Source organism: Chiloscyllium plagiosum, unplaced genomic scaffold (genome assembly GCF_037043375.1).
Source record: "Chiloscyllium plagiosum isolate Xiang-an unplaced genomic scaffold, Cpla_swu_hap1 HiC_scaffold_6, whole genome shotgun sequence".
Lineage (NCBI taxonomy): Eukaryota > Metazoa > Chordata > Chondrichthyes > Orectolobiformes > Hemiscylliidae > Chiloscyllium > Chiloscyllium plagiosum.
Genome location: NW_028270144.1, coordinates 87906215 through 87934045, shown reverse-complemented (window position 1 = coordinate 87934045; position 27831 = coordinate 87906215). Strand labels below are relative to the sequence as shown.

Here is a 27831-nt window from a genome sequence, read left to right as displayed (position 1 = left end):
TTGATGCTAATTATTTTTTTTAAATGCTGGATCTCACAGGACAGTAGGTTGTTACCTTGCGGTCTTCCTTCATTAATTTGACAGCTATATATATTGGTACAAGTCATTTTGTACTTTGCAGTTAATTCTGTTGTTTTAACTTCATAACCTTTAGAAATGCCTGATGATGCATACTCCTCACCAACCCCCTCAGTTATACTGGCAACATGTGATTCAGAAGAGATGAACATTTCCCTTACGCTGACACATTTCCCGGCAGACGAAGAAAAAAAAAAGTTCACTGATCTTTTGCCAATAATTATCTGAAGGAAAGCTTTGAAGAAGCAGTGTGTACATATTTGCAAAATCTGCAGGGTTGCAGGCTGTATCCAGCAGCTGGGAACATTCAGTTACTGCAACAATTCTGCAGATGTTTTTCAAAATAGGTTTTCTTTATCCTCCTTCCCCAAAGTAGCTAACTGTAAAGTGTGAGGACAGAGTGGAACTCCAAAAGGACTTTGGTAAATTGGTGGAGTGGGTGGTTAGGTGGCATATACGGTACAGTGCATAGAAGTGTGAGGTGATGGACTTTAGTTGGAAGAATGTTGGAAGGCAATATATAAGGGCGACAATTCTAAAGAGGGTGCAGGAGCAGAGGGACCTGGATGTATTTATGCACAACTAGGTGAAAGTGAGGGCTGCAGATGCTGGAGATTAGAGTCAAGAATGTGGTGCTGGAAAAGCACAGCGGGTCAGGCAGCATCTGAGGAGGAGAGTCAGGTGATTCTCCTGCTCCTCGGATGCTGCCTGAAATGCTGTGCTTTTCCAGCACCACACTCTTGACTGTATTTATGCACAGACCAGGTGGAGAGTTCTTGGTTTCATTAACAGGAGCCAGTGCTGTAATAAGAGCAAGGAAAGATGTTGAATTTGTACAAGACATTTGTTAGACCTCAGCTGGAGTTTTGCGTATAATTGTAGGCGCCACATTATAGGAATGATGTGAATGCACTGAAAAAAATGCAGAAGCAATTTCCAAGAATGGTTCCAGGAATGAGAAACTTCAGTTGTGAGGATACATTGAAGAAATTGGGTCTGTTCCCCTTTGAGAGAAAGCTGAGAGGAAATTTGATAGAATTTTCAAAATTACGAGCATGGGCAGGGAGAATCTGTTGCTGCTCGTAAATGAGAGGGCATAGTATTAAAAGTGGTACATAAAATAAGTAAGAGCAGTGTGAGAAAAAATCTTGTATCACTTGGCCGTTTAACATGATTAATCCTGGACAATTGGTGACTACAGCCTGTACACTGTAAACATAGAAGTCATTTCTGCTTTTGACATTCACTTACACACACGTTCCAGTTTGGGATTGGTGCAGAGAAAATCCAGGCTGACTTTTCCACTCTGCACCACAAAAGTAGTAGGACCATGGCTTTTTTGAAAAGGGGGATGATAGAATGTACCTTAACAAGATCACACTGAGGAACTGCAAATTATTTCTATATTCCATGCCAGGAGTGAAAGAACTAAGCACAAACTGTAAATATGTCATAATATTTGACAGGTTCTGTCCGCACTCTCACAAATTAAATATAAATTTTCATTAAAATTTGGTAAAACGAGTCTTGTGTTTGTTAGATATGGGCATATCTGATAGAAGTGCAACAATGCTCAAAGGAAGCAAAAGACTTGTAATAATTAATTCCAAATAATAAATTACGTAGAATTCAAAAGCGACTGATTATTCAATAATCGGTATATTTCCACCAGTATTGATGATGTGGAGGCTAGATCACTGAACTTTTTTAAACTGGAGGTTAATAGACTTTTTAAAAAAAAATCAGGCAGTTGAGTGCTTTAAGGAGCTGGCACACAAGAGGAGCTGAGACCCGGAGTAGATCAGTCATGGCCGGGCAAACTTGAGGGGGCAAATATCTTGTTGTTCCTTTTTCTTATTAAGTGTCGGCTTTTTGCTCAGTGGTAGCTCTCTTAGTTCATTGAATCAAAAGGTTATGTGATTCAACCTGTATCCAGGGCTTCAGTACATATTGTGCACTGATTATTCAGTGCAGTGCCAAAAGAGTGCTGTAGTGTTTGAAGTCCTGTCTTAGATGTAGTGCTAAACTCAATGTTCCATCTCCTTCTTACTGTGATCTAAAAGATATGATGGCAGAAGACCATGAGAATTCTCCAAACTACTATTTATACCTCTGTTTAAAGGGGTAGAACCGATTATTTAACTCCTTCACGTTTGTGAAGTTTGCAGCAGACTTTCTGCTGCATTTGTCTATTTATTAGTGACCGGTGTCAAAATATTCATCAGTTATGTCACATTCTGGGATCTCCTGACACTGTGAAAAGTGATATGAAAATGCTTATTTTTAAACATTCTTCAATATTTTTCCTAATGTAATTTTAATTTTCAGGTTGCATGACAAAAAGACCTGATTGTATTATAAGGTCCATGTGTGCTCCACTTACTTAAGCCCACATTTTCCAGATACTTACTGAAAGAAGACACTTTTTGTCAAAGCTTTTTGTCTTGCACTCATCAAGACAATTCGAAAGAATATAAATGTTAAGGGCAACAGCATTTTTATCATGTATGGACAGACCATGTCGATTAATTAAAAAGTGGACTCAGATTGGTGGAAGTGTTGTCATGGAGAATGCACCAGTTAGATGATGACTGCCAAATAATTGCCAAGTTTTGTTCAGTCGAAGCCAGGCATGTTGATTCTAATTAGTCAAGGCTTTGTCCTGAAGAATGAACCAGAGAATGGATGCCACCTATATTGCTGAGTTGAAACAGATACAGTATATATGCACATTTTGTCTATCTGCAGAGAAAAGGGTCCTATGTATTAACATTTGCAGCTTCCTGTACGTGCAAGCAAACCACATTGTAAATCTGCCTGGCAATTTTAAATTCTGAGCACAATTGTGATTATTTAGCATATGTTGTCCAACTGCAGAAACGTTTTGACAAAATGTGTATTCTTTCTGCATTGCTCAAGTTCAGTACTCATAAACAACTATTTTCCAGATACTGGATTGGCATTTTGTTATTACAGTGTTCCAATGTGCAGGACAATGAGTGATCATTTGGAATAAGTATAAATCCCTAGCTGCTTAAGCTCAGATAACAATGCAGTATAAACCCATCATTTAGGCAATACTGTTATTTAAAAGATGCACTGGAGAGACAGAAAGGTAGGATGCATTTTCCTGTACTTTATTGAGTTTGTAGCCATTAGCTAAAGAAGTCTTGAAATCTACTCCAATGCACAGTTGGCCATCCTTTTTAAAATAAATTGTATAAGCACCAAAGTTCAACATTTAATATTAATTAAAAAAAGCCATAAGTGTTTGAATGATGTGATTCAACTGAGTAATCCAGTCTTTTGAAGGGAAATGGAATATTGTATGATGAACAAACTTATTGTCTGGCCACTCATGGCATGCACTAACATGTATAAACTAAAGTCATTCAATTCCACCTCCACATTGTTCCAATATTTAGTGCACAATCAGCTCGGCCAATCTAGCTTCCCTTAGCAAGGAGAACGATAAACACATCATTCACAGTGACAGGTTTTTTTTCATTGATGCACTATGGTAGTACAATGGCAGAGGTGGAACACAATATAAATGGCTACCGTCTTCATTTATAATTATTTATACTTAACAAAAATTCATTATCTGCAATGTATAGTGGCAACTTTCTAAACAAAACATTAAAGTGTACAACTTTCTTCTAAAGCTTTAATAACAAAGATTTATAGTTAGATATCTAATAAATCAATATCATTTTTGTGGAACACCACTTCCCACAATCCTCGCCAGGCAGTGTCTGTGGCCACACTTGTTAACACTTCACTGTCACATGTAAGAGCCAACCACAGTGAGAGCTTTAACACACTGGTTGCTGTGTGAACCATGGATTTCCTTGTCATTTATCTTCAGAAATCCTTTAGCAGTTTGAGCACAATGACGTTTTGACAGAGTTCTTCATCACCACCACTGCATTCATAAACATTCCTCCCAAGACCTTTGAACAACGTGCCAAATGTTTCATACAAAAAAAAGCAAATAGTAAATCACCACTGGTAGAAATAGACTGCTGCTTAAAATGAAGCACATATTCACTGGGATGTGGTTCCTGTCTGCGACAAATTCAGACCAATTGATGTAGCCCACAGTTTGCCACTGGCTGAGAAAACCATATAATCCTGAAATTTCAGGCCTCAGCAGAATGTATCTTTAGCTTGAAAGAGTCAATGGAGAAGGATAAAAAGGCAGACATTCCTGTGACACCATCAAGATGTGTTCTAGACACAGTTCTGGAAAGAGAAAATTACAGTCAATACGAAGTCAAAAATAGGTTTTCACTGACACGTTGGAGAAAATTAATGGCTAACTCTTTCAGCACATCAATCAAGCCAGTTTAAAACAAAACTTCCTTTATTCCAATACCAGTAACAACATGTTCAATTTGACAATTCTTTTCCTTCATTTTCGGGGCGTCGCTGGCCAGGCCAACATTTATTGCCCATTCCTACTTGCTCAGAGGGCAGTTTTGAGACAACCACACTGCTGTGGTTCTGGAGTCACATGTAGGCCAGACTGGGCAAACTTTCCACCTTAAAAGACGTTAGTGAAGCAGATTTTGTTTTGATTGACAATTGGCAATGGTTTACACAGTTGTCATTATACTGGGTTTTTATTTAATTTAAAAGTTTACCATTGGCAGACTGGAATTCAAATTCACATCCCCCCAGAACACTAGCATAAGGTTCTGAATTGCCAGGCCAGTGACATTACCACAACACCAGCACCTACCCTTATATTGAGCAATATGATGCTCTCTCTGCACCAGCCTTTAAAATGGAACACATATTGTTTTGAAGCACATAAGACAATGTGACACTCTAATTAAAATGTATAGACGAGACATTCTATAAACATTACTATTAGTAAGCCGCTATAAGTATCTGCCACCACTGGTTACAGACTTCAACCTTCCAGATTGTGTGGTGCCCTAACTTTGGAATACTTTTTATATAAATTTGAACACACTTAATTACTTGCTTTGAATTTGAACTATTTGTAATTGAGGATAGTTCATAGGATCATAGAATGGTTATAGTGCAGAAGGAGGCTCTTTGGCCCTTCAGTATAGGCTCTCTAAAGGAGGAATTCACCTTGTGATATACCTCCACCACCTATTCTCATGGCCCCGCACTTTTATCCTTTTCACATTATAATCCAATTCCTCTTGAACGCAATGGCTGGACACGTTTTCACCACTCTCACAGGTAATGCATGCTGGATCCTAACTATAGGTCAAAACGGAACTAGCAGAAAGGGCATTGGTGACCACTAAGCAGAGTACAGGAAGGCAGGTAGTGCAGGGGTCTCCTGTGGCCATCCCTTTCTACCAGATGTACCAATGTGGATACTGGTTGGGGAGATGACTGTGCAAGGGAAAGCAGTGGGAGCCAACTTCATGGCACCATGGGTGAGTCTGCTGCCCCAGATGGAAGGAATTTCTGTGCTATATTGGTAGGCAATTCAATTGTAAGGGCAACAGATAGACATTTCTGTAGCCTCAGGAAGAGACTCACAATACCTCCTTACAGTGTTATGGGGATGGCATGTTGCCTCCCTGGTGCCAGGGTCAAGAATGGCACTGAATGGCTGCAGGGCATTTTGAAACACAAACAGACAGAAATCATAGTCCATTCCGTACTGGTAACATAGGGCAGAAAAAGGGATAAGGTCCTGCAAGCAGAATTTAGGGAACTAGAAAGTTGATTTAGAAAACAGGATCCAGAAGGTCTGGATTATTCCTGCTGATATGCCGGTGATTTTAGAAATAGGAGGCTAGTCCACATAAACGTGTGGCTGGGGAGATGCTGCTGGGGGGAGGTGGGGAGGGGCGGAAAGTTTCTAGGACATTGGGCCATTTTTGGGTGTGGTGAGACCTGTACAGGGCAGACGGACTGCATCTGTTCTTTGCAGAGAGGTTAGCTAGTGTTGTTGGGGAGGGTTTAAACTAACTTGGTAGGGGTGTGGGATCCAGAAAGCGGTTCAGCAGGGCAAGATGAACAGCCAGGATTAGAAGAGACATAAAGGGAGTCAAGAAGTTATCAAAATTATTGGCCAATTAAGATACAAGGGAGTTTGGCAAGGTTAGATGGCATTTATTTTAATGCAAAGAGTCTGGCAAACAAGAATATAAATTGACGGGACAAATTAAAACGGGTCTTTTCACAGCAGAGAGCGGCGCGAGCTGGACGGAAGTGAGGTTGGAGCGCAGAGCTGGTCGGGAAGGTAAGTGATTGATATATAAAGAACTTACCTCGACGCCAACGGTCTTTTCACAGCAGAGAGCGGCGTGAGCTGGGCGGAAGTGAGGTTGGAGCGCAGAGCTGGTCGGGAAGGTAAGTGATTGATATTTGAGTGGGTGTGTTCTAGACCCCAGGCCCTACATAGTAGGGCCTCCCTCCCATCCTCCTCCTCTAACCTAATTTTAAAGTCCACAGGTAAGCTACTCAGTGTTCTTGTTTTGGAGATGAGGTGTAGAGTAATGGCAGTGCAGGCAGTGGAATGTTCCTCCTGCAGGATGTTCAAGGTAGGGGTGACCACCGATACTCCTGCCGACTTCATCTGCAGGAAATGCAGTCAGATCCTGCTCCTCACAGAACGAGTTAGGGAACTGGAACTGGAGTTGGATGAACTGAGGATTATTCGAGTGGCTGAGAGGGTGATAGATAGAAGCTACAGGTACATAGTTACGCCAGAGAACAGAGGTAGCTGGGTAACAGTTAGAGGTGGGAAGGGGAGGAAGCAGGCAGTGCAGGGATCCCCTGTGTCGTTCCCCTAAATCATAAGTATACTGCTTTGGATACTGTTGGGGGGGGGGGGGCGGCCTAGCAGGGGTAAGCTGCAGTGACCGGGTCTGTGGCGCGAGGACTGGCTCTGAGACTCAGAAGGGAAAGGGGGAGAGAGGAGAGCGCTAGTTATAGGAGACTCTCTAGTTAGAGGGATGGACAGGCAGTTCTGTGGACAGGGGCGAGACTCTCGGATGGTTTTTTGCCTCCCAGGTGCCAGGGTCCGAGACGTCTCGGACCGTGTCTTCAGAATCCTTAAGGGGGAGGGTGTGCAGCCAGAAGTCGTGGTGCACATTGGCACCAACGACATAGGTAGGAAGAGGGATGGGGAGGTCATTCAAGAGCTCAGGGAGTTAGGCTGGAAGCTAAAAGCTAGGACAGACAGAGTCGTCATCTCTGGGTTGTTGCCGGTGCCACGTGACAGTGAGGCAAGGAATAGGGAGAGAGTGCAGTTGAACACATGGCTGCAAGGATGGTGTAGGAGGGAGGGCTTCAGGTATTTGGACAATTGGACTGCATTCTGGGGAAGGTGAGACCTGTACAAGCAGGACGGGTTGCACCTGAACTAGAGGGGCACCAATATCCTGGGGGGTAGGTTTGCTAGCACTCTTCGGGGGTGTTTAAACTAATTTGGCAGGGGGATGGGATCCGGACTTGTAGTCCAGCAAGTAGGCTAGCTGTTTGTCAGGATGTCCAAGAATGTAGGGAGGCTGTGAAGAAGGTAGCACTGACAGGGAAAACTTGCGGACACAGAGATGGGTTCAAGTGCGTATACTTCAACGCAAGGAGTATCAGAAATAAGGTGGGTGAACTTAAGGCGTGGATCGGTACCTGGGACTACGATGTTGTGGCCATCATGGAAACGTGGATAGAAGAGGTTCCTGGTTACAGATGTTTCAGTAAGATTAGGGAGGGTGGTAAAAAAGGAGGGGGGGTGACGTTGCTAATTAGAAATGGTATAACGGCTGCAGAAAGGCAGTTCGAGGGGGATCTGCCTTTGGAGGTAGTATGGGCTGAAGTCAGAAATATTGATTGGAAGCTCTTTAGATCAAGTAGATTGGATGGGGCAGTGTTTGCGCAGTGTGTCCAGGAAGCTTTTCTAACTCAGTATGTAGATTGTCCGACCAGAGGGGAGGCCATATTGGATTTGGTACTCGGTAATGAACCGGGACAAGTGACGGGCTTGTTAGTGGGTGAACATTTTGGTGATGGTGACCACAATTCTGTGACTTTCACTTTGGTTATGGAGAGAGATAGGTGCGTGCAACAGGGTAGGTTTTACAATTGGGGGAAGGGTAATTACGATGCTGTAAGACAGGATCTGAGGAGCATAAGTTAGGAGCATAGGCTGTCAGGGAAGGATGTCGTGGAAATTTGGAACTTTTTCAAGGAACAGATACGACATGTCCTTGATATGTATGTACCTGTCAGGCAGGAAAGAAATGGTTGTGTGAGGGAACCTTGGTTGACGAGGGAGGTTGATTGTCTTGTAAAGAGGAAGAAGGAGGCTTACATAAGGTTGAGGAAACAGGGTTCAGACAGAGCAGTGGAGGGATACAGGATAGCCAGAAGGGAGCTGAAGAAAGGGATTAGGAGAGCTAAGAGAGGGCATGAAAAATCTTTGGCGGATAGGATCAAGGATAACCCAAAGGCATTTTATGCGTATGTGAGAAACATGAGAATGACGAGAACGAGGGTAGGTTCAATCAAGGACAGTAGTGGGAGACTGTGTATTGAGTCGGAAGAGATAGGAGAGGTCTTGAATGAGTACTTTTCTTCAGTATTTACGAACGAGAGGGACCGTATTGTTGAAGAGGAGAGTGTGAAACGGACTGATAAGCTAGAGGAGATACTTGTTAGGAAGGAAGATGTGTTGGACATTTTGAACAACTTGAGGATAGACAAGTCCCCCGGGCCTGACGGGATATATCCTAGGATTATGTGGGAAGCAAGAGAGGAAATTGCAGTACCGTTGGCAATGATCTTTTCGTCTTCACTGTCAATGGGGGTGGTACCAGGGGACTGGAGAGTGGCGAATGTTATGCCCCTGTTCAAAAAAGGGAATAGGGATAACCCCGGGAATTACAGGCCAGTTAGTCTTACTTCGGTGGTAGACAAAGTAATGGAAAGGGTACTGAGGGATAGGATTTATGAGTATCTGGAAAGACACTGCTTGATTAGGGACAGCCAGCACGGATTTGTGAAGGGTAGGTCTTGCCTTACAAGTCTTATTGAATTCTTTGAGGAGGTGACCAAGCATGTGGATGAGGGTAGAGCAGTGGATGTAGTATACATGGATTTTAGTAAGGCATTTGATAAGGTTCTCCATGGTAGGCTTATGCGGAAAGTCAGGAGGCATGGGATAGAGGGAAATTTGGCCAATTGGATAGAAAACTGGCTAACCGGTCGAAGTCAGAGAGTGGTGGTAGATGGCAAATATTCAGCCTGGAGCCCAGTTACAAGTGGAGTTCCACAGGGATCAGTTCTGGGTCCTCTGCTGTTTGTAATTTTTATTAATGACTTGGAAGAGGGAGTCGAAGGGTGGGTCAGTAAATTTGCAGATGATACGAAGATTGGTGGAGTTGTGGATAGTGAGGAGGGCTGTTGTCGGCTGCAAAGAGACTTAGATATGATGCAGAGCTGGGCTGAGGAGTGGCAGATGGAGTTCAACCCTGCCAAGTGTGAGGTTGTCCATTTTGGAAAGACAAATAAGAATGCGGAATACAGGGTTAACGGTAGGGTTCTTAGTCAGGTGGAGGAACAGAGGGATCTTGGGGTCTGTGTTCATAGATCTTTGAAAGTTGCCACTCAGGTGGATAGAGCTTGTAAGAAGGCCTATGGTGTATTAGCGTTCATTAGCAGAGGGATTGAATTCAAGAGTCGTGAAGTGATGTTGCAACTGTACAGGACTTTGGTTAGGCCACATTTGGAGTACTGTGTGCAGTTCTGGTCGCCTCACTTTAGGAAAGATGTGGAAGCTTTGGAGAGGGTGCAGAGAAGATTTACCAGGATGTTGCCTGGAATGGAGAATAGGCCGTATGAGGATAGGTTGAGAGTGCTAGGCCTTTTCTCATTGGAACGGCGAAGGATGAGGGGTGACTTGATAGAGGTTTATAAGATGATCAGAGGAATAGATAGAGTAGACAGTCAGAAACTTTTTCCCCGGGTACAACAGAGTGTTACAAGGGGACATAAATTTAAGGTGAAGGGTGGAAGGTATAGGGGAGATGTCAGGGGTGGGTTCTTTACCCAGAGAGTGGTGGGGGCATGGAATGCGCTGCCTGTGGGAGTGGTAGAGTCAGAATCTTTGGTGACCTTTAGGTACATGGATGGGTGCTTAAGCTAGGACAAATGGTTGGCACAACATCGTGGGCCGAAGGGCCTGTTCTGTGCTGCATTGTTCTATGTTCTAAGTATGATGTCAGTGCAGTCGCTGACACAAGGTTGAGGGAGGGGCAGGACTGATAGCTCAATATTCCAGGATATAAAGTCTTCAAGTGAGATAGGGAAGAGATAGAAGACAAAGGGTTCACAGTGTATTGATCAGGGAATCAATACCACAGGAAGGAGGATGGTTTTTTCATTGGCTCCTCAAGTGAAGCAATACGGGGAGAACTTCAAACCTGAAAAGAGACAATCATAATGCTGGGAAAGTACTACAGACCCATTAATACGCCGAGAGAAATAAAAGAGCAGATATATAAGCACATTTCAGAGAAGTGTAAAGTAGAGAATTTCAACTTGCTCAGCATTAACTGGGGTAGTCATAGTTTGAAAACTTTAAAGGAATCAGATTTCTTGAAATGCATCTGGGGAGCATTTTAAGCAAATACACACAAGTCTCCACTGGAGTGGGTGTGGTCCTGGATTTAATTTTACAATACAAAGCTAGACAAATGGCTGAAGTATGGTTAGTGAAACTGCCCTCAGTTCTCCGGGTTAGTGAAACTGGCCTCAGTTCACCCGGGTTAGTGAAACTGCCCTCAGTTCCCCTGGTTAGTGAAACTGGCCTCAGTTCCCCCGGGTTAGTGAAACTGGTCTCAGTTCACCCGGGTTAGTGAAACTGCCCTCAGTTCCCCGGGTTAGTGAAACTGGTCTCAGTTCACCCGGGTTAGTGAAACTGCCCTCAGTTCCTCCAGGTTAGTGAAACTGGCCTCAGTTCCCCGGGGTTAGTGAAACTGCCCTCAGTTCCCCCGGGTTAGTGAAACTGGCCTCAGTTCCCTGGTTTAGTGAAACTGGTCTCAGTTCCCTGGTTTAGCGAAACTAACTCAATTCCCTCTGTTTAGTGAAACTGGCCTCAGTGCCCTGGGTTTGTGAAATTGCCATGAGTTCACCGGGTTAGTGAAACTGGACTCAGTTCCCTGGGTTAGTGAAACTGGCCTCAGTTCCCCTGTTTTGGTGAAATTGCCCTCAGTTCCCCTGGTTACTGAAACTGCTCTTAGTTCCTCCGGGTTAGTAAAACAGGTCTCAGTTCCCTGGGTTAGTGAAACTGGTCACAGGTCTCCCGGATTAGGGAAACAGGCCTCAGTTCCCCCGGGTTAGTGAAACTACCCTCAGTTCCACGGGTGAGTCAGACTGGCCTCATTTCCCCGGGTTAGTGAAACTGGCCTCAGTTCCCAGGGTTAGTAAAACTGGCCTCAGTTCCCCGGGTTAGTGAAACTTGCCTCAGTTCCCTGGGTTAGTGAAACTGCCCTCATTTCCCCCGGGTTAGTGAAACTGGCCTCATTCCCTGGGTTAGTGAAGCCGGTCTCAGTTCCCCGGGTGAGTGAAACTGACCTCAGTTCCCACGGGTTATTGAAACTGCCCTCAGTTCCCCTGGGTTAGTGAAACTGGTCTCAGTTCCCTGGGGTAGTGAAACTGCCCGCAGTTCCCCGGGTTAGTGAAAGTGGTCTCAGTTCCCCCGGGTTATTGAAACTGGTTTCAGTTCCCTGGGGTAGTGAAACTGGTCTCAGTTCCCCCGGGTTAGTGAAACCGGTCTCAGTTCCCCAGGTTAGTGAAACCGCCCTCAGTTCCTCTGGGTTAGTGAAACTGCCCTCAGTTCCCCAGGGTTAGTGAAACTGCCCTCAGTTCCCTGGGTTCGTGAAACTGGCCTCAGTTCCCCTGTTTTAGTGAAATTGCCCTCAGTTCCCCCGGGTTAGTGAAATTGCCCTCAGTTCCCCCTGGTTTAGTGAAACTGCCCTCAGTTTTACTGGGTTAGTGAAACTGCACTCAATTCCCCTGGGTTAGTGAAATTGCCCTCAGTTTTCTGGGTTAGTGAAACTGGTCTCAGTTCCCCGGGTTAGTGAAACTGGCCTCAGTTCCCCGGGTTAGTGAAACTGGGCTCAGTTCCCTGGGTTAGTGAAACTACGCTCAGTTCCCCCGGGTTAGTGAAACTGGTCTCAGTTCCCTGGGTTAGTGAAACTGGCCTCAGTTCCCTGGGTTAGTAAAACTGGCCTCAGTTCACCAAGTTAGTGAAACTGCCCTCAGTTCCCCCTTGGTTAGTGAAACTGCCCTCAGTTCCCTAGGTTAGTGAAACTAGTCACAGGTCCCCTGGTTAGTGAAACAGCCCTCAGTTTCTGGGTTAGTGAAACTGACCTCAGTTCACTGGGTTAGTGAAAATGGCCTCAGTTCCCCCGAGTTAGTGAAGCCGGTCTCAGTTCCCCGGATTAGTGAAACTGCCCTCAGATCCCCCGGGTTAGTGAAACTGACCTCAGTTCACCGGGTTAGTGAAACTGGCGTCAATTCCCCCGGGTTAGTGAAACTGCCCTCAGTTCCCCCGGGTTAGTGAAACTGCCCTCAGTTTTACTGGGTTAGTGAAACTGCACTCAATTCCCCTGGGTTAGTGAAATTGCCCTCAGTTTTCTGGGTTAGTGAAACTGGTCTCAGTTCCCCGGGTTAGTGAAACTGGCCTCAGTTCCCCGGGTTAGTGAAACTGGGCTCAGTTCCCTGGGTTAGTGAAACTACGCTCAGTTCCCCCGGGTTAGTGAAACTGGTCTCAGTTCCCTGGGTTAGTGAAACTGGCCTCAGTTCCCTGGGTTAGTAAAACTGGCCTCAGTTCACCAAGTTAGTGAAACTGCCCTCAGTTCCCCCTTGGTTAGCGAAACTGCCCTCAGTTCCCTAGGTTAGTGAAACTAGTCACAGGTCCCCTGGTTATTGAAACAGCCCTCAGTTTTCTGGGTTAGTGAAACTGACCTCAGTTCACTGGGTTAGTGAAAATGGCCTCAGTTCCCCCGAGTTAGTGAAGCCGGTCTCAGTTCCCCGGATTAGTGAAACTGCCCTCAGATCCCCCGGGTTAGTGAAACTGACCTCAGTTCACCGGGTTAGTGAAACTGGCGTCAATTCCCCCGGGTTAGTGAAACTGCCCTCAGTTCCCCCGGGTTAGTGAAACTGGCCTCAGTTCCCTGGGTTAGTGAAACTAACCTCAATTCCCTCGGTTTAGTGAAACTGGCCGCAGTTCCCTGGGTTAGTGAAACTGGTCTCAATTCCCCGGGTTAGTGAAACTGGCGTCATTTCGCCGGGTTAGTGAAACTGGCCTCAGTTCCCCCGGGTTAGTGAAACTGCCCTCAGTTCCCCGGCTGAGTCAGGCTGGCCTCATTTCCCTGGGTTAGTGAAACTGGCCTCAGTTCCCTGGGTTAGTAAAACTGGCCTCAGCTCACCAAGTTAGTGAAACTGCCCTCAGTTCCCCCGGGTTAGTGAAACTGCCCTCAGTTCCCCCGGGTTAGTGTAACTGGCATCAGTTCCTTGGGTTAGTGAAACCGGTCTCAGTTCCCCAGGTTAGTGAAACTGGCCTCAGTTCCCCGGGTTAATGAAACTGGCCTCACTCCCCCAGGTTAGTCAAACTGGCCTCAGTTCCCTGGGTTAGTGAAACTAACCTCAATTCCCTCGGTTTAGTGAAACTGGCCTCAGTGCCCTGGGTTCGTGAAATTGCCATGAGTTCACCGGGTTAGTGAAACTGGACTCAGTTCCCCTGTTTTGGTGAAATTGCCCTCAGTTCCCCTGGGTTACTGAAACTGCTCTCAGTTCCTCTGGGTTAGTAAAACAGGTCTCAGTTCCCTGGGTTAGTGAAACCGGTCACAGGTCTCCCGGATTAGGGAAACTGGCCTTAGTTCCCCCGGGTTAGTAAAACTACCCTCAGTTCCACGGGTGAGTCAGACTGGCCTCATTTCCCTGGGTTAGTGAAACTGGCCTCAGTTCCCTGGGTTAGTAAAACTTGCCTCAGTTCCCTGGGTTAGTGAAGCCGGTCTCAGTTCACCAAGTTAGTGAAACTGCCCTCAGTTCCCCCTGGGTTAGTGAAACTGCCCTCAGTTCCCTGGGTTAGTGAAACTGCCCTCATTTCCCCCGGGTTAGTGAAACTGGCCTCATTCCCTGGGTTAGTGAAGCCGGTCTCAGTTCCCCGGGTGAGTGAAACTGACCTCAGTTCCCTGGGTAGTGAAACTGGTCTCAGTTCCCCCGGGTTAGTGAAACTAGTCTCAGTTCCCCGGGGTAGTGAAACTGGTCTCAGTTCCTCCGGGTTAGTGAAACCGGTCTCAGTCCCCCGGGTTAGTGAAACCGCCCTCAGTTCCTCTGGGTTCGTGAAACTGGCCTCAGTTCCCCTGTTTTAGTGAAATTGCCCTCAGTTCCCCAGGGTTAGTGAAACTGCCCTCAGTTCCCAGGGTTAGTAAAACTGGCCTCAGTTCCCCTGTTTTAGTGAAATTGCCCTCAGTTCCCCAGGGTTAGTGAAACTGCCCTCAGTCCCCCCAGGGTTAGTGAAACTGCCCTCAGTTCCCCAGGGTTAGTGAAATTGCCCTCAGTTCCCCAGGGTTAGTGAAACTGCCCTCAGTTCCCAGGGTTAGTAAAACTGGCCTCAGTTCCCCTGTTTTAGTGAAATTGCCCTCAGTTCCCCTGGGTTAGTGAAATTGCCCTCAATTCCCCCGGGTTAGTGAAATTGCCCTCAGTTTCCTGGGTTAGTGAAACTGGTCTCAGTTCACCTGGGTTAGTGAAACTGGTCTCAGTTCCCCGGGTTAGTGAAACTGGCCTCAGTTCCCTAGGTTATTGAAACTGGGCTCAGTTCCCCTGGGTTAGTGAAACTGGCCTCAGTTCCCTGGGTTATTGAAACTGGCCTCAGTTCCCCGGGTTAGTGAAACCGGCCTCAGTTCCCTGGGTTAGTGAAACTACCCTCAGTTCCCCCGGGTTAGTGAAACTGGTCTCAGTTCCCTGGGTTAGTAAAACTGGTTGAAACTTTATTGCTGGAACAGCACAGCAGGTCAGGCAGCATCCAGGGAACAGGAGATTCGACGTTTCGGGCACAGGCCCCTCTTCAGGAATGAGTCATTCCTGTCATTCCTGAAGAAGGGCCTGTGCCCGAAACGTCGAATCTCCTGTTCCCTGGATGCTGCCTGACCTGCTGCGCTGTTCCAGCAATAAAGTTTCAACTTTGATCTCCAGCATCTGCAGACCTCACTTTCTCCTTAGTAAAACTGGCCTCAGTTCCCCCGGGTTAGTGAACCTGGACTCAGTTCCCCCAGGTTAGTGAAACTGGCTTCAGTTCCCTGGGTTAGTGATACTGGCCTCAGTTCCCCTGGGTTAGTGAAACTGGCCTCAGTTCCCTGTTTAGTGAAACTGGTCTCAGTGCCTCTGGGTTAGTGAAACTAGCTTCAATTCCCCGGGTTAGTGAAACTGCCCTCAGTTCCCCCTGGGTTACTGAAACTGCCCTCAGTTCCCTGGGTTAGTAACACTGGCCTCAGTTCACCAAGTTAGTGAAACTGCACTCAGTTCCCCCTGGGTGAGTGAAACTGCCCTCAGTTCCCTGGGTTAGTGAAACTGGTCACAGGTCCCCTGGTTAGTGAAACAGCCCTCAGTTTCCTGGGTTAGTGAAACTGACCTCAGTTCACTGGGTTAGTGAAACTGGCCTCAGTTCCCCCGGGTTAGTGAAGCCGGTCTCAGTTCCCTGGGTTAGTGAAACTGCCCTCAGATCCCCCGGGTTAGTGAAACTGACCTCAGTTCACTGGGTTAGTGAAACTGGCGTCAGTTCCCTCGGGTTAGTGAAACTGCCCTCAGTTTCCTGGGTTAGTGAAGCCGGTCTCAGTTCCTCGGGTTAGTGAAACTGGCCTCAGTTCCCTGGGTTAGTGAAACTGCCCTCAGTTCCCCCAGGTTAGTGAAACTGGCCTCAGTTCCCTGGGTTAGTGAAACTGGTTTCAATTCCCCGGGTTAGTGAAACTGGCGTTTTTTAGCCGGTTAGTGAAACTCGCCTCAGTTCCCCCGGGTTAGTGAAACTGCCTCAGTTCCCCGGCTGAGTCAGACTGGCCTCATTACCCCGGGTTAGTAAAACTGGCCTCAGCTCACCAAGTTAGTGAAACTGCCCTCAGTTCCCCCGGGTTAGTGAAACTGCCCTCAGTTCCCCCGGGTTAGTGTAACTGGCATCAGTTCCCTGGGTTAGTGAAACCGGTCTCAGTTCCCCAGGTTAGTGAAACTGGCCTCAGTTCCCTGGGTTAATGAAACTGGCCTCACTCCCCCAGGTTAGTGAAACTGGCCTCAGTTCCCTGGGTTAGTGAAACTAACCTCAATGCCCTCGGTTTAGTGAAACTGGCCTCAGTGCCCTGGGTTCGTGAAATTGCCATGAGTTCACCGGGTTAGTGAAACTGGACTCAGTTCCCCTGTTTTGGTGAAACTGCCCTCATTTCCCCCGGGTTGGTGAAACTGGTCTCATTCCCTGGGTTAGTGAAGCCGATCTCAGTTCCCCGGGTGAGTGAAACTGACTTCAGTTCCCTGGGTAGTGAAACCGGTCTCAGTTCCCCGGGTTAGTGAAACTGGTCTCAGATCCCCCGGGTTAGTGAAACTGATCTTAGTTCACTGGGTTAGTGAAACTGGCGTCAGTTCCCCGGGTTAGTGAAACTGGTCTCAGTTCCTTCGGTGAGTGAAACTGGCCTCAGTTCCCCGGGATTAGTGAAACTGGACTCAGTTCCTGGAGTTGGTGAAACTGCCTCAGTTCCCCGGGGTTAGCGAAACTAACCTCAATTCCCTCGGTTTAGTGAAACTGGCCTCAGTTCCGTGGGTTAGTGAAACTGGCCTCAGTTCCCTGGGTTAGTAAAACTGGCCTCAGCTCACCAAGTTAGTGAAACTGCCCTCAGATCCCCCGGGTTAGTGTAACTGGCATCAGTTCCCCCGGGTTAGTGAAACCGGTCTCAGTTCCCTGGGGTAGTGCAACTGGACTCTGTTCCCCGGGTTAGTGAAACTGGTCTCAGTTCCCCCGGGTTAGTGAAACTGGTCTCAGATCCCTGGGGTAGTGAAACTGGACTCAGTTCCCCCGGGTTAGTGAAACTGGTCTCAGTTCCCTGGGATAGTGAAACTGGCCTCAGTTCCCCGAGTTAATGAAACTGGCCTCACTTCCCCAGGTTAGTGAAACTGGCATCAGTTCCCCCGGGTTTGTGAAACTGCCCTCAGTTCCCTGGGTTAGTGAAACTGGTCTCAGTTCCCCCGGGTTAGTGAAACTGGTCTCAGTTCACTGGGATAGTAAAACTTGTCTTGGTTCCCCCGGGTTAGTGAAACTGGTCTCAGTTCCCCGGGTTAGTGAAACTGCCCTCAGTTCCCCGGGTTAGTGAAACTGGCCTCAGTTCCCTGGGTTAGTGAAACTAGCCTCAGTTCCCCGGGGTTAGTGAAACGGGTCTCAGTTCCCTGGGTTAGTGAAACTGCCCTCAGTTCCCCGGGTTAGTGAAACCGCCCTCAGTTCCCTGGGTTAGTGAAACTAGCCTCAGTTCCCCGGGGTTAGTGAAACTTGTCTCAGTTCCCCCGGGTTAGTGAAACTGGTCTCAGTTCCCCGGGTTAGTGAAACTGCCCTCAGTTCCCCGGGTTAGTGAAACCGCCCTCAGTTCCCTGGGTTAGTGAAACTAGCCTCAGTTCCCCGGGGTTAGTGAAACGGGTCTCAGTTCCCTGGGTTAGTGAAACTGCCCTCAGTTGCCCGGGTTAGTGAAACCGCCCTCAGTTCCCTGGGTTAGTGAAACTAGCCTCAGTTCCCTGGGGTTAGTGAAACGGGTCTCATTTCCCTGGGTTAGTGAAACTGGACTCAGTTCCCCCGGGTTAGTGAAACTGCCCTCAGTTCCCCGGGTTAGTGAAACTGACCTCATTTCGCCGGGTTAGTGAAACTGGTCTCAGTTCCTCCAGGTTAGTGAAACTGCCCTCAGTTTTACTGGGTTAGTGAAACTGCCCTCAGTTTTACTGGGTTAGTGAAACTGCCCTCAATTCCCTTTGGTTAGTGAAATTGCCCTCAATTTCCGCGGGTAAGTGAAATTGCCCTCAGTTTCCGGGGTAAGTGAAATTGCCCTCAGTTCCCCGGGTTAGTGAAACTGGTCTCAGTTCCTTCGGTGAGTGAAACTGGCCTCAGTTCCCCGGGTTAGTGAAACTGGACTCAGTTCCTGGAGTTAGTGAAACTGCCTCAGTTCCCCTGGGTTAGCGAAACTAACCTCAATTCCCTCGGTTTAGTGAAACTGGCCTCAGTCCGTGGGTTAGTGAAACTGGCCTCAGTTCCCAGGGTTAGCGAAACCGATCTCAGTTCCCCGGGTTAGTGAAACCGGTCTCAGTTCCCCTGTTTTAGTGAAATTGCCCTCAGTTCCCCTGGGTTTCTGAAACTGCCCTCAGTTCCTCCGGGTTAGTGAAACTGCCCTCAGTTCCCTGGGTTAGTGAAACTGAGCTCAGTTCCCCCGGGTTAGTGAAACCGCCCTCAGTTCCCCCTGGGTTAGTGAAACTGCCCTCAGTTCCCTGGGTGAGTGAAACTGCCCTCATTTCCCCCGGGTTAGTAAAACTGACCTCAGTCCCCACGGGTTATTGAAACTGCCCTCAGTTCCCCCGGGTTAGTGAACCTGGCCTCAGTTCCCCCGGGTTAGTGAAACTGTCCTCAGTTCCCTGGGTTAGTAAAACTGGCCTCACTTCCCCGGGTTAGTGAAACTGGTCTCAGTTCCTTCGGTGAGTGAAACTGGCCTCAGTTTCCCCGGGTTAGTGAAACTGCCCTCAGTTCCCCCTGGGTTAGTGAAACTGCCCTCATTTCCCCCGGGTTAGTGAAACTGTCCTCAGTTCCCTGGGTTAGTGAAGCCGGTATCAGTTCCCCCGGGTTTTTGAAACTGCCCTCAGTTCCCCCTGGGTTAGTGAAACTGCCCTCATTTCCCCCGGGTTAGTGAAACTGTCCTCAGTTCCCTGCGTTAGTGAAGCTGGTCTCAGTTCCTCGGGTTAGTGAAACTGGCCTCAGTTCCCTGGGGTAGTGAAACTGCCCTCATTTCCCCCGGGTTAGCGAAACTGCCCCCAGTTCCCTGGGTTATTGAAACTGGCCTCAGTTCCCCGGGTTAGTGAAACCGGCCTCAGTTCCCCTGGGTTAGTGAAACTGGCTTCAGTTCCCTGGGTTAGTGAAACTGGTCTCAGTTCCCTGGGTTAGTAAAACTGGTCTCAGTTCCCCCGGGTTAGTGAAACTGGCCTCAGTTCCCCGGGTTAGTGAAACTGGCCTCAGTTCCCTGGGTTAGTGAAACTGGGCTCAGTTCCCCTGGGTTAGTGAAACTGGCTTCAGTTCCCCGGGTTAGTGAAACTGGCCTCAGTTCCCTGGGTTAGTGAAACTGGCCTCAGTTCCCTGGGTTAATAAAAGCCGCCACAGTGAACATGGGTGAGTCTGTGTAAAGGTAGTTCCTGCTTTGATGATAATTTAATAGATTTTGCACTAGTCCCCCTGACTCTACGTGCTACACACTTAGCTTTGGAAATGTGACTGCAAAAATGCACTTGCATTGCCAACAGTGCGGTGAGGAGGCAAGTTGGACTCGGAATTAGATTGTTGGCTGGAAAGAAAGAAGATGGCTTGAGATTGGCACAGCGAATTGTTCGATTATGGAGCTGCTGCAGACATAATAGTCAAATGTTCTCCTTCTGCATGTTAACAATCGTGTGATTCAATATCTTCCAGAGGGAGTAGTCCAGTGACATTCATCATCTGGGGTCATGAAAAATGTGTATGAATGTTGCACCATCTCAGAGGAACATACCACTCAGGAGTAAGACTAAGCCAATCAGTATTTTGAAATTGCTGCAACCTTAATTGGCTAATCCCACTGGGGTCTGAATTCCACTTTCTTTTCTGCTTTTTTTAATCCTGACTCCCCTCACTATTAAAAATCAATACAACTCAGCACAGAATAAGCTCAAGGACCATGCCTCTATTATCTTCAGGGAAGCAGAATTTCACAGATCACCAACTCTCTGACTGAATGAAATTCTCATTATCTCCATGTTAAAAGCGGGGCCTCGACTTCTTAAACCATGGCGCTCAACTCTAGTCTCTCCCGCAAAGCGTGACTACCTTTCAGAATCCCATGGGATGGCAAGGCATCAATGGCATCATAAGAAAGGAAGGAACAAAACTAGTGGAAAAAACGAAGAATAAAGACTTGCAAGACTTGTAAATAAGCAAGTGAAAGATTCAGATTTGTAGCACTTCAGTAAAGTTTTCAGAATATGCTTTGAATATTACGGAAAATGTAATTTTCAAATGTACTGAGATTCGGGCCAGGACTTTTATGTCTCCTTGACATGTAGGTGGGAGAGTGTTGATTTAAAAATGGCAGCCAGCTGGAAGGAGGTGGATGTGAAGAGTGAGCCCCGATTGAGAAACTCTAACATTATATATGCCACTGCGAGGTTGAGTATTTAAGATCCCTGGCTACTTTTATGGAGTCAGTCCCATTTTGGTAGGACACAGAGTTCACACCATCTCAGAGTAATCAAGGACCATTGTCCAGATTTGGGAATTGTTTGAAAGATAAGTCACTGTGCATTCTCATATCCCATACACCCACTCCATGGTCACTCATGTCTCCTATGCCCTTGTTTCATCTGCCATATCACTTACATTACCTCAGTGCCCTTTCCCATACCACCCCCTGCATTTTCCATGTCCATTAACTTGGTATGCACCATGTATATTGACTCATATAATAAATAATGACAATTATTTGAAATGCTCATGAAAATAACACCCATTTAAAAATCACCCTTGAAATAAATTGCTGCTCTGACAAACTAATAGAAGTGTTAATCAGGCACAGTCACTCAAAGTATCAACAATAGAAGCTTTATTCCATTTCAGACACATAGCTGTAAAAAGAGGTCAAAAGAACAAACAATTTATTATGACATCAAAATGATGTCAATCCAAGTTAGAATGTCCTGTTTGGCCATTTGTTTCCATTGATACAGTTCCCAGATGGCCTCATTATGAATATCTGATTTGAGTTCCAAGGCTCAGTAATGAATCAGCTCAACTGGGTGTGCTTATGCAGCTTGAAGAGGAGTGATAGGTCTGATTAGTGAGGGTAAGGCATGGGTGTTATGTGAGGGCTTGGGGGACTTGAGCGGGCATTAAGGGTGTTTGGGACATTGAGGAAGTCTAAAAAGTAAGGGCTAGAAGGCCTTTAATACACTAAGGCTGAAGTCTCAGGGAACTGAGGTTAGCCTTCTACAAGCATGCCTCAGTTCTCACAAACCTCATGGTCACCTGTAAACTGTCTCCAGAGGCAACAGGGCCGACTCCATCCCACAATGACCTCTGAAACCTAAAAGTACCCTTGTAGGGGCCCTTTTAAAAGGAAATGGATCTGTCAGGCTCGTTTTCAGACTCAAGCTTCCCAACTTCTTGATAAAATTCCAGACGTTGATGCCTATCAAGATTATATAAACCAGATAAGTATAAGATTTTAGTCAATCAGCACAGATAAAGCAATTGTTGATTATTCCACCTTACCTCGATTTCTTCATTTGGAGCATTGCTCTCCATTAGGTGCTGCTCTTTGTCTCCAATGTTCAATGATGGGGGATCACCTGGATCTTCTGCACCTTGTTGCTTTCTGAGCCCTACTACAGTTCCACTCATCTCCACTGAAAGGGGCTGCAGACAAAGTGACTCAGATTGATCTTCCTGCCTTGGGCACGTATCTGAAGGTGGGATATTTGGAGCTTCCGACTGTAGGCCAACACTAGTAACGTCCTCTGGGGAAGCCTCAGGGTTTGATGGGTTAAGAGATTCACAGAAAGAGGCAGCATCACTGCAGGCAGAGTCTCGTATTAGAGGCCAGGCTTCTGAAGTGTCGCTACCAAAGGATGGTGTAAAAACATCAAGGAAAGAGGGCAGCATTTCACCACCACATTCCACGTTCCTGTTTGTGACAGAAAGCAATATTAAAGTTAACATTTGAATTAATCAATACTAACTTGACATTCTTTTGTTGTTAAATATCACATTCTGTATGGCATCAATCAGTGACTCAGTAGTAGTGTCCCAATACATGTGCCATAATGATACAAATAACTTTCAAAAGACATTACAGCATAACTTACTCAATAATTGTTTGACTGACTGCAATTTTAAAACAACTAATTATTCACTAAACACTATGCTGTCAATGATTTTTGAAGTGCATCATTTGTCATGAAACGTTCATATCAAATTCAGGATATCTTGTTGGAAGATGTTTATTCATCAGGTACTATAAAACTAATGTAATAGTATCTGAAATGCCTCATGGGAATCCTACCTGTTTGCTCAATGCAGAAGCAAATTACACGACGGCTTGGTGGGTTAGGCCCAGAGTTTTGTTCTTGGATCAAGGGTGCAAAGGAAGCAGAATCCCAGCTCCACAATCCTGATTTTTAAAAGTAGCTGTCTGCATTTTGGATTTTGGGTCCAGGGTTCCTGTTGGATTGAGAATGGGGCCAGTGGACCTCAGGAAGAGTCTGATTCCTGAGATGCACTAGGCAGAAAGGCTTCCTTGGGACTTTGGTACATGGGCAACATTTAAAAATAAAAATGTAAACTGAAAATCTTTCTCCTGCTCTCACCCTCTCACATTCCCCACTCGCTATGCCCATCCATGTGCTTGCTTACTCCCCTGTGGCTACTCCTATGGCCCCTCATACCTCTGTGCCACCCAATGCCCATCTCACTATTCCCCATGGTTCTTCACATTGCCAATTTGTGTCCCTGTGACAACTTCCATTACCCTTCACATCCCCTCTGTCACTCTCTGCCCATCCACCCAGCCCTATAACACATGACACCCAATGCCTCCTGCAGCAACCTCATATATCCTGTGCACACTGTACCCTGAACTCATACCGCAATGGTGCCTCATACTTCCAGTGCCACCCTGTCCCCACCATCAGGACCTTCATACTCCATAATATCCCAATCATCCCCATTGCCTCTATAGCCCCAATACTAACCCAGGGCCAATATACTGTGCACTCACCACCATTCTCCTTCCCTCACTCCACCAACTCATCTACTTTCCTGCATAAGCATTTTTCAGCATCATTACACAAATAAAGTTACCAGTTTATTGATAATGTCACTACCAAAAAAATGTATCAATACAAAATGCAATGAAATTGCCCCCTTTAGTCCCTCACAAAAATAAACATCTCACTCGTGGTTAATAACCTATATCAATCATTGTCTCACCTGTGCCTGTAAAAACCTAATGTCATTAAAATTTCTATTCAATAAGCAGGTGGAGCTATCCATCAAAGATAGCCCACTGTGATAGTTTGATAAATCAAACATGCAACACCATTCATATCATGGCTCTATAAACCCAGACACTCTGTAATAGACTAGGATGTCTTCCATTAACTGAACACAGTTTATTGACAGTCCCGCACATCTCAATAAGCTTATGCGCTTTTTCAACATATCATTTCACAATTCTAAAGGATGCCTTACTTCCTCCAAAAGTAACTCCGGAGCGAATTTAAAAGTGCACCATACCTTTCCAAGAGGGAGAATTAACACCTTTGCCAAAGCTCACGGGCCTCTTAACCCCCTCTGCTAACTTAGTGCCTACTTTAATCCCCTAATGGTTAGCACTGCTGTCTCACAGTGCTAGGGACCCGGATTCAATTCCCACCTCGGGCAACCGTCTGTGTGGAGTTTGCACGTTCTCCCCGTGTCTGCGTGGGTTTCCTCTAGGTGCTCTGGTTTCCTCCCACAATCCAAAGATGTGCTGGCCAGGTGAATTGGTCATGCTAAATTGCCCATGTGTTAGGTGCATTAGTCAGGGGTGGGTTGCTCTTTGGAGGGTCAGTTTGCATACTGTAGGGAATCTAATCTATCCTTACTCCCTTCATCTACCATGGTAAAAGAAATCTTGGATGAGCTCAACACCATCCACGGCAAAGATTACATGATTGGCACTGATCCAACATCTTCAATATTCATTTCCACCACCAATGATATACAGTCATAAGCTTGTATACTATCTATATGATACACTGCGACAACTCACCAAGGTATCTTTGGCTGCACTCTCTACCAGTGAGAAGGACAAGGGCTGAAGATACAGACCACCTGCAACACCATCCTGACTTGGAATTAAACCCAAAAATTCACATGTACCATGCATATGAATTTTTATATTTCACACTACACTTTTGAGAAAACACCATTATTTAACTAAAAAAAAATTCACAGATTATGGGCACCAGCTGGCTCTGCCAGAATTTATTGTACATTCCCAGTTGTCCTTTAGAAAGTGCTGGTAAGCTGCTTTCTTGAATCGCTGCAGTCCATGTGAAGGTACATCCATTATGCTATTGAGGAGGGAGTTCTAGCATTTTGATCTCAAGACAGTGAAGAAATGGCAATATAGTTATGAGTCAGAATTGGAAAAAACTTACAGGTCAGTTGCCCTTGTCCTTCTAGGTGGTCGAGATTGTAAATCTGGAAGGTGCTATTTAAGGAGCCTTGGTAACTTGTCCCTGAACACCTTGTAGATAGTACACACTGCAGCCACTGTCAATGGTGGAGGCAGTAAATGTTCAATGTGTTAGATGGGGGTGCCAATAACATGGGCTATTTTGTTCAGGATGGTGCAAGCTTCTCACATGTAGTTGGACGTGCACTCATTCAGACAAGTGGAGAGTATTCCATCACACTCCTGATTTGTAGGGGGAGGACAGGTTATGAGGAGTTGGGAGATGTGTTAATCACCATAGAATTCAAAGCCTTGCTCTTGTAGTCACTGTATTTGTATGGCTGGTCCATATCAGTTTCTGGTCAATGGTAACCCCAAGAAACTTCTTGACAGGTCAACGTTTCTTGATACTTGCTGATATTCCAACTGTTGTTGGACAGTTTCAAGGAGTTGATGCACCATTTACACCCAGTTTGCTCCAGTTCACTGTCCCAAAGGGCTGACCACCCCTCATGACCAAAAGTTCCCTAAACCCCACCCACAAGCTGGCTTTGCACCACATCAGCAGAACTCCAAAGGAGTCCCCTGGCTATATAGAAGAAATATACTGAGGACAGACCCGCTCTTACCTGATCTAATCTCCTAACTTCCACACTCCAAATTGCCACTTTGGTGGAAGCAGCTAGTTATTTAAATTGCCCACCCCTGTGAAAGATTGGCTCGCGGGCAGGACTTACAATTCCTGGCAAATTCTGGCATTAGAAAGGAAAACTGAGAGCCACAGGGAAGGCAATGGGTAGGTCCCATACTGTGGGATTTGCTTCAGGCACCACATCCCTCTAGGGACAATTCTGGCTACAGTCTATTACAATAGTCTGCACAAATCTGGCTACCAGACTCCCAAAAATCACTCAGTCAAAACATCAAACAACAACTTTGTGGAAGCCTTTACACCCATCTGATTTTTCTCAATAACCCAAATTGTTAACGTTCACAATACAGACTGATATTGAATATAGTTATATTGTTAAATATTTTACAGAACCTAACTTCCCAGGATGTATGAGTGAGGCACTGTTCCACCAGTACGATACGATCCTTTGCTGCTCACTGTTTCAGTTCAGTAGCTTTTCAATTAAATTATTTTGAAGCAACAAAACATTTCAAAGTCTTTACTGAGTCAAAGTTAGCAGTGAAGGTTTTTTCTACAATATGTAAAATTGATGTACACGTCTAATGATACACTTACTGAAGCTTTTGTTTTGTCTTGCAGAAAAAGACGGGGGAGGGGGGAGGATGTTCCCTGCTGATCCTGACATCAAGGTCAAGCAGAGGTTAGGATCTTGCCCCCCTGCTGAGAGGAAATCTCACTCAGCTGTGACTTTAGCCAAATTTGTCACTTTGCTACAGCAAGTGGTCTATATGTCTAAGTACAACTGACTCTGGATGTTGAAGGGCCAAGAGATCCTCTCTCTCCAACATGTTAATGTTTTTAAAAATACACTAGAATCACCAACTATCCACGTCATTGGTGTATGGCTACAGCTGAAGCCCAGTAGGTAGGGAGGATGTCATAGTCTGCCTGGACTCCTGTCCTCCAGGTTTTCCACCTTTGAGAATGAATATTGCTCTTCACTGGCTGACTGGAAAATCTGACAATCAATATTTTTTTCAATTCAATTCAACTCAGAACGGGAACAAGCCCTTCGGCCCACCAAGCCTAAGCCAATTCCTAATCCTTAGACTTGCTACTTATTGCCCATGCATGGCTTCTATCCATCGGTTCATCTGTCTATCAAGATATACCTTAACGTGATCGCTTCCATTACCTCCACTGGCAGTGTGTTCCAGGCACCCACCACACTCTGTGTGAAAGGTTTTCCCCTCACTTCTCCCCTAGATTTTCCCCTTTTCACCTTGAACCTATGCCCTCTTGTAGTTGAACTTTCTACCCTGGGTAAAAGCTTGTAACTAACCACCCTATCTATGCCTCTCCTAATTTTGTAGACCTCTATCAGATTGCCCATCTGAACAGACTTAGTTGGCTGTCAGCCACTTAAGTTCAGCCTAGAGTGTCTCAGGGAGAGAAAGAGTATGGGAGTTTTACTTCATTTATTAACTCAATTCAAAATCATTTATTAAGTTTTGAAAATAATAACACTGATGTTTGAAATGGTCAGAATTAATCAAAAACAACTATGGTGCAGAAATATTTACTTTTACTATCAAAGGGAGAAAGGTACAGAGAGAAGGATAGGTAAAATTGGAATTAAAAAGTAGACAGGCAAGTGATTTTGAAAGCAAATAAAGCTATTTTGAGGCCAAGACATAGAAAGAGGGGTTGATGGTGAAAGTGAGGAGGGACGTTGGTTGAAGGTCAGAGAGTCTTACAAAATGGAAACAGACCATTTGATCCAACGCGTCCGCACTGACCACACATTCCAATCTGACTTAGTTACATTTGCCAGCATTTACCCCATATCCCTCTAAATGCTTCTTATTCATATACCCATCCAGATAACTTTTAAATGTTGTAATTGTACCAACCTCCACCACTTCCTCTGGCAGCTTGTTCCATACAAGCACCACCTTCTGTGTGAAAAGGTTACCCCTCATGCCCTTTTTAAATCCTCCCGTCTCACCTTAAACCTATGCCTTTGGGTTTGGACTCCTCGATTCAAGGAAAAGGACCTTGGTTATCCATGCTCCTCAGGTTTTATAAACCTATATAAGGTCACACCTCAGCCTCCAATGCCCCAGCTTATTCAGCCTCTCCCTACAATGCAAACCCTCCAGTCCTAGCAACACCCTTGTAAATTTTTTCTGCATCCTCTCAAGTTTACCAACATCTTTTCTATAGAAGAGCAACTAAAATTGAATGCAGAGATCTAAAAGTGGCTTCACCAACACCTTGTAGCGCTGCAACATGACATCCCAACTCCTATATGCAATGTTCTTACCAACGAAGGCAAGCATACCAAATGCCTTCTGTACCGCCCTGTCTCCCTGTGACTCAATTTTCAAGGAACTATGCACCTGCAGCACTAAGTCTCTTTGCTTGGCAATAATCCCCAGGGACCTACCATTAACTGTCTTAAGTCCTGCCCTGGTTTGCCCTACCCAAATGCAACACTGCACATTTATCTAAATTAAACTCCATCTGCCATTCCTCAGTCCATTGGCCAATATGATCAATGTCCCATTGTACTCTGAGATAATCTTCTTCACTATCCAATACACCATCTATTTTGTTATCATCTGCAAACTTACTAACCAAACC

At 45.9% G+C, this 27831-nt stretch overlaps 1 protein-coding gene across 2 annotated transcripts in view; it reads right to left on the bottom strand.

Moving 5' to 3' along the window:
- Positions 1–3194: 3194 nt before the first annotated feature.
- tnfrsf19 (tumor necrosis factor receptor superfamily, member 19) overlaps positions 3195–27831 on the bottom strand; it is a 94308-nt gene continuing 69671 nt past the window's right edge. For both annotated transcript variants that reach the window (XM_043691956.2, XM_087988177.1), the window contains exons 9-10: positions 21605–22016; positions 3195–4323 (exon numbers count right to left, since the gene is read on the bottom strand). In XM_043691956.2, the coding sequence (XP_043547891.2) occupies positions 4312–4323; positions 21605–22016 (424 nt within the window). In that variant the 3' untranslated portion in view covers positions 3195–4311. The remainder of the gene's footprint in view (positions 4324–21604; positions 22017–27831) is intronic.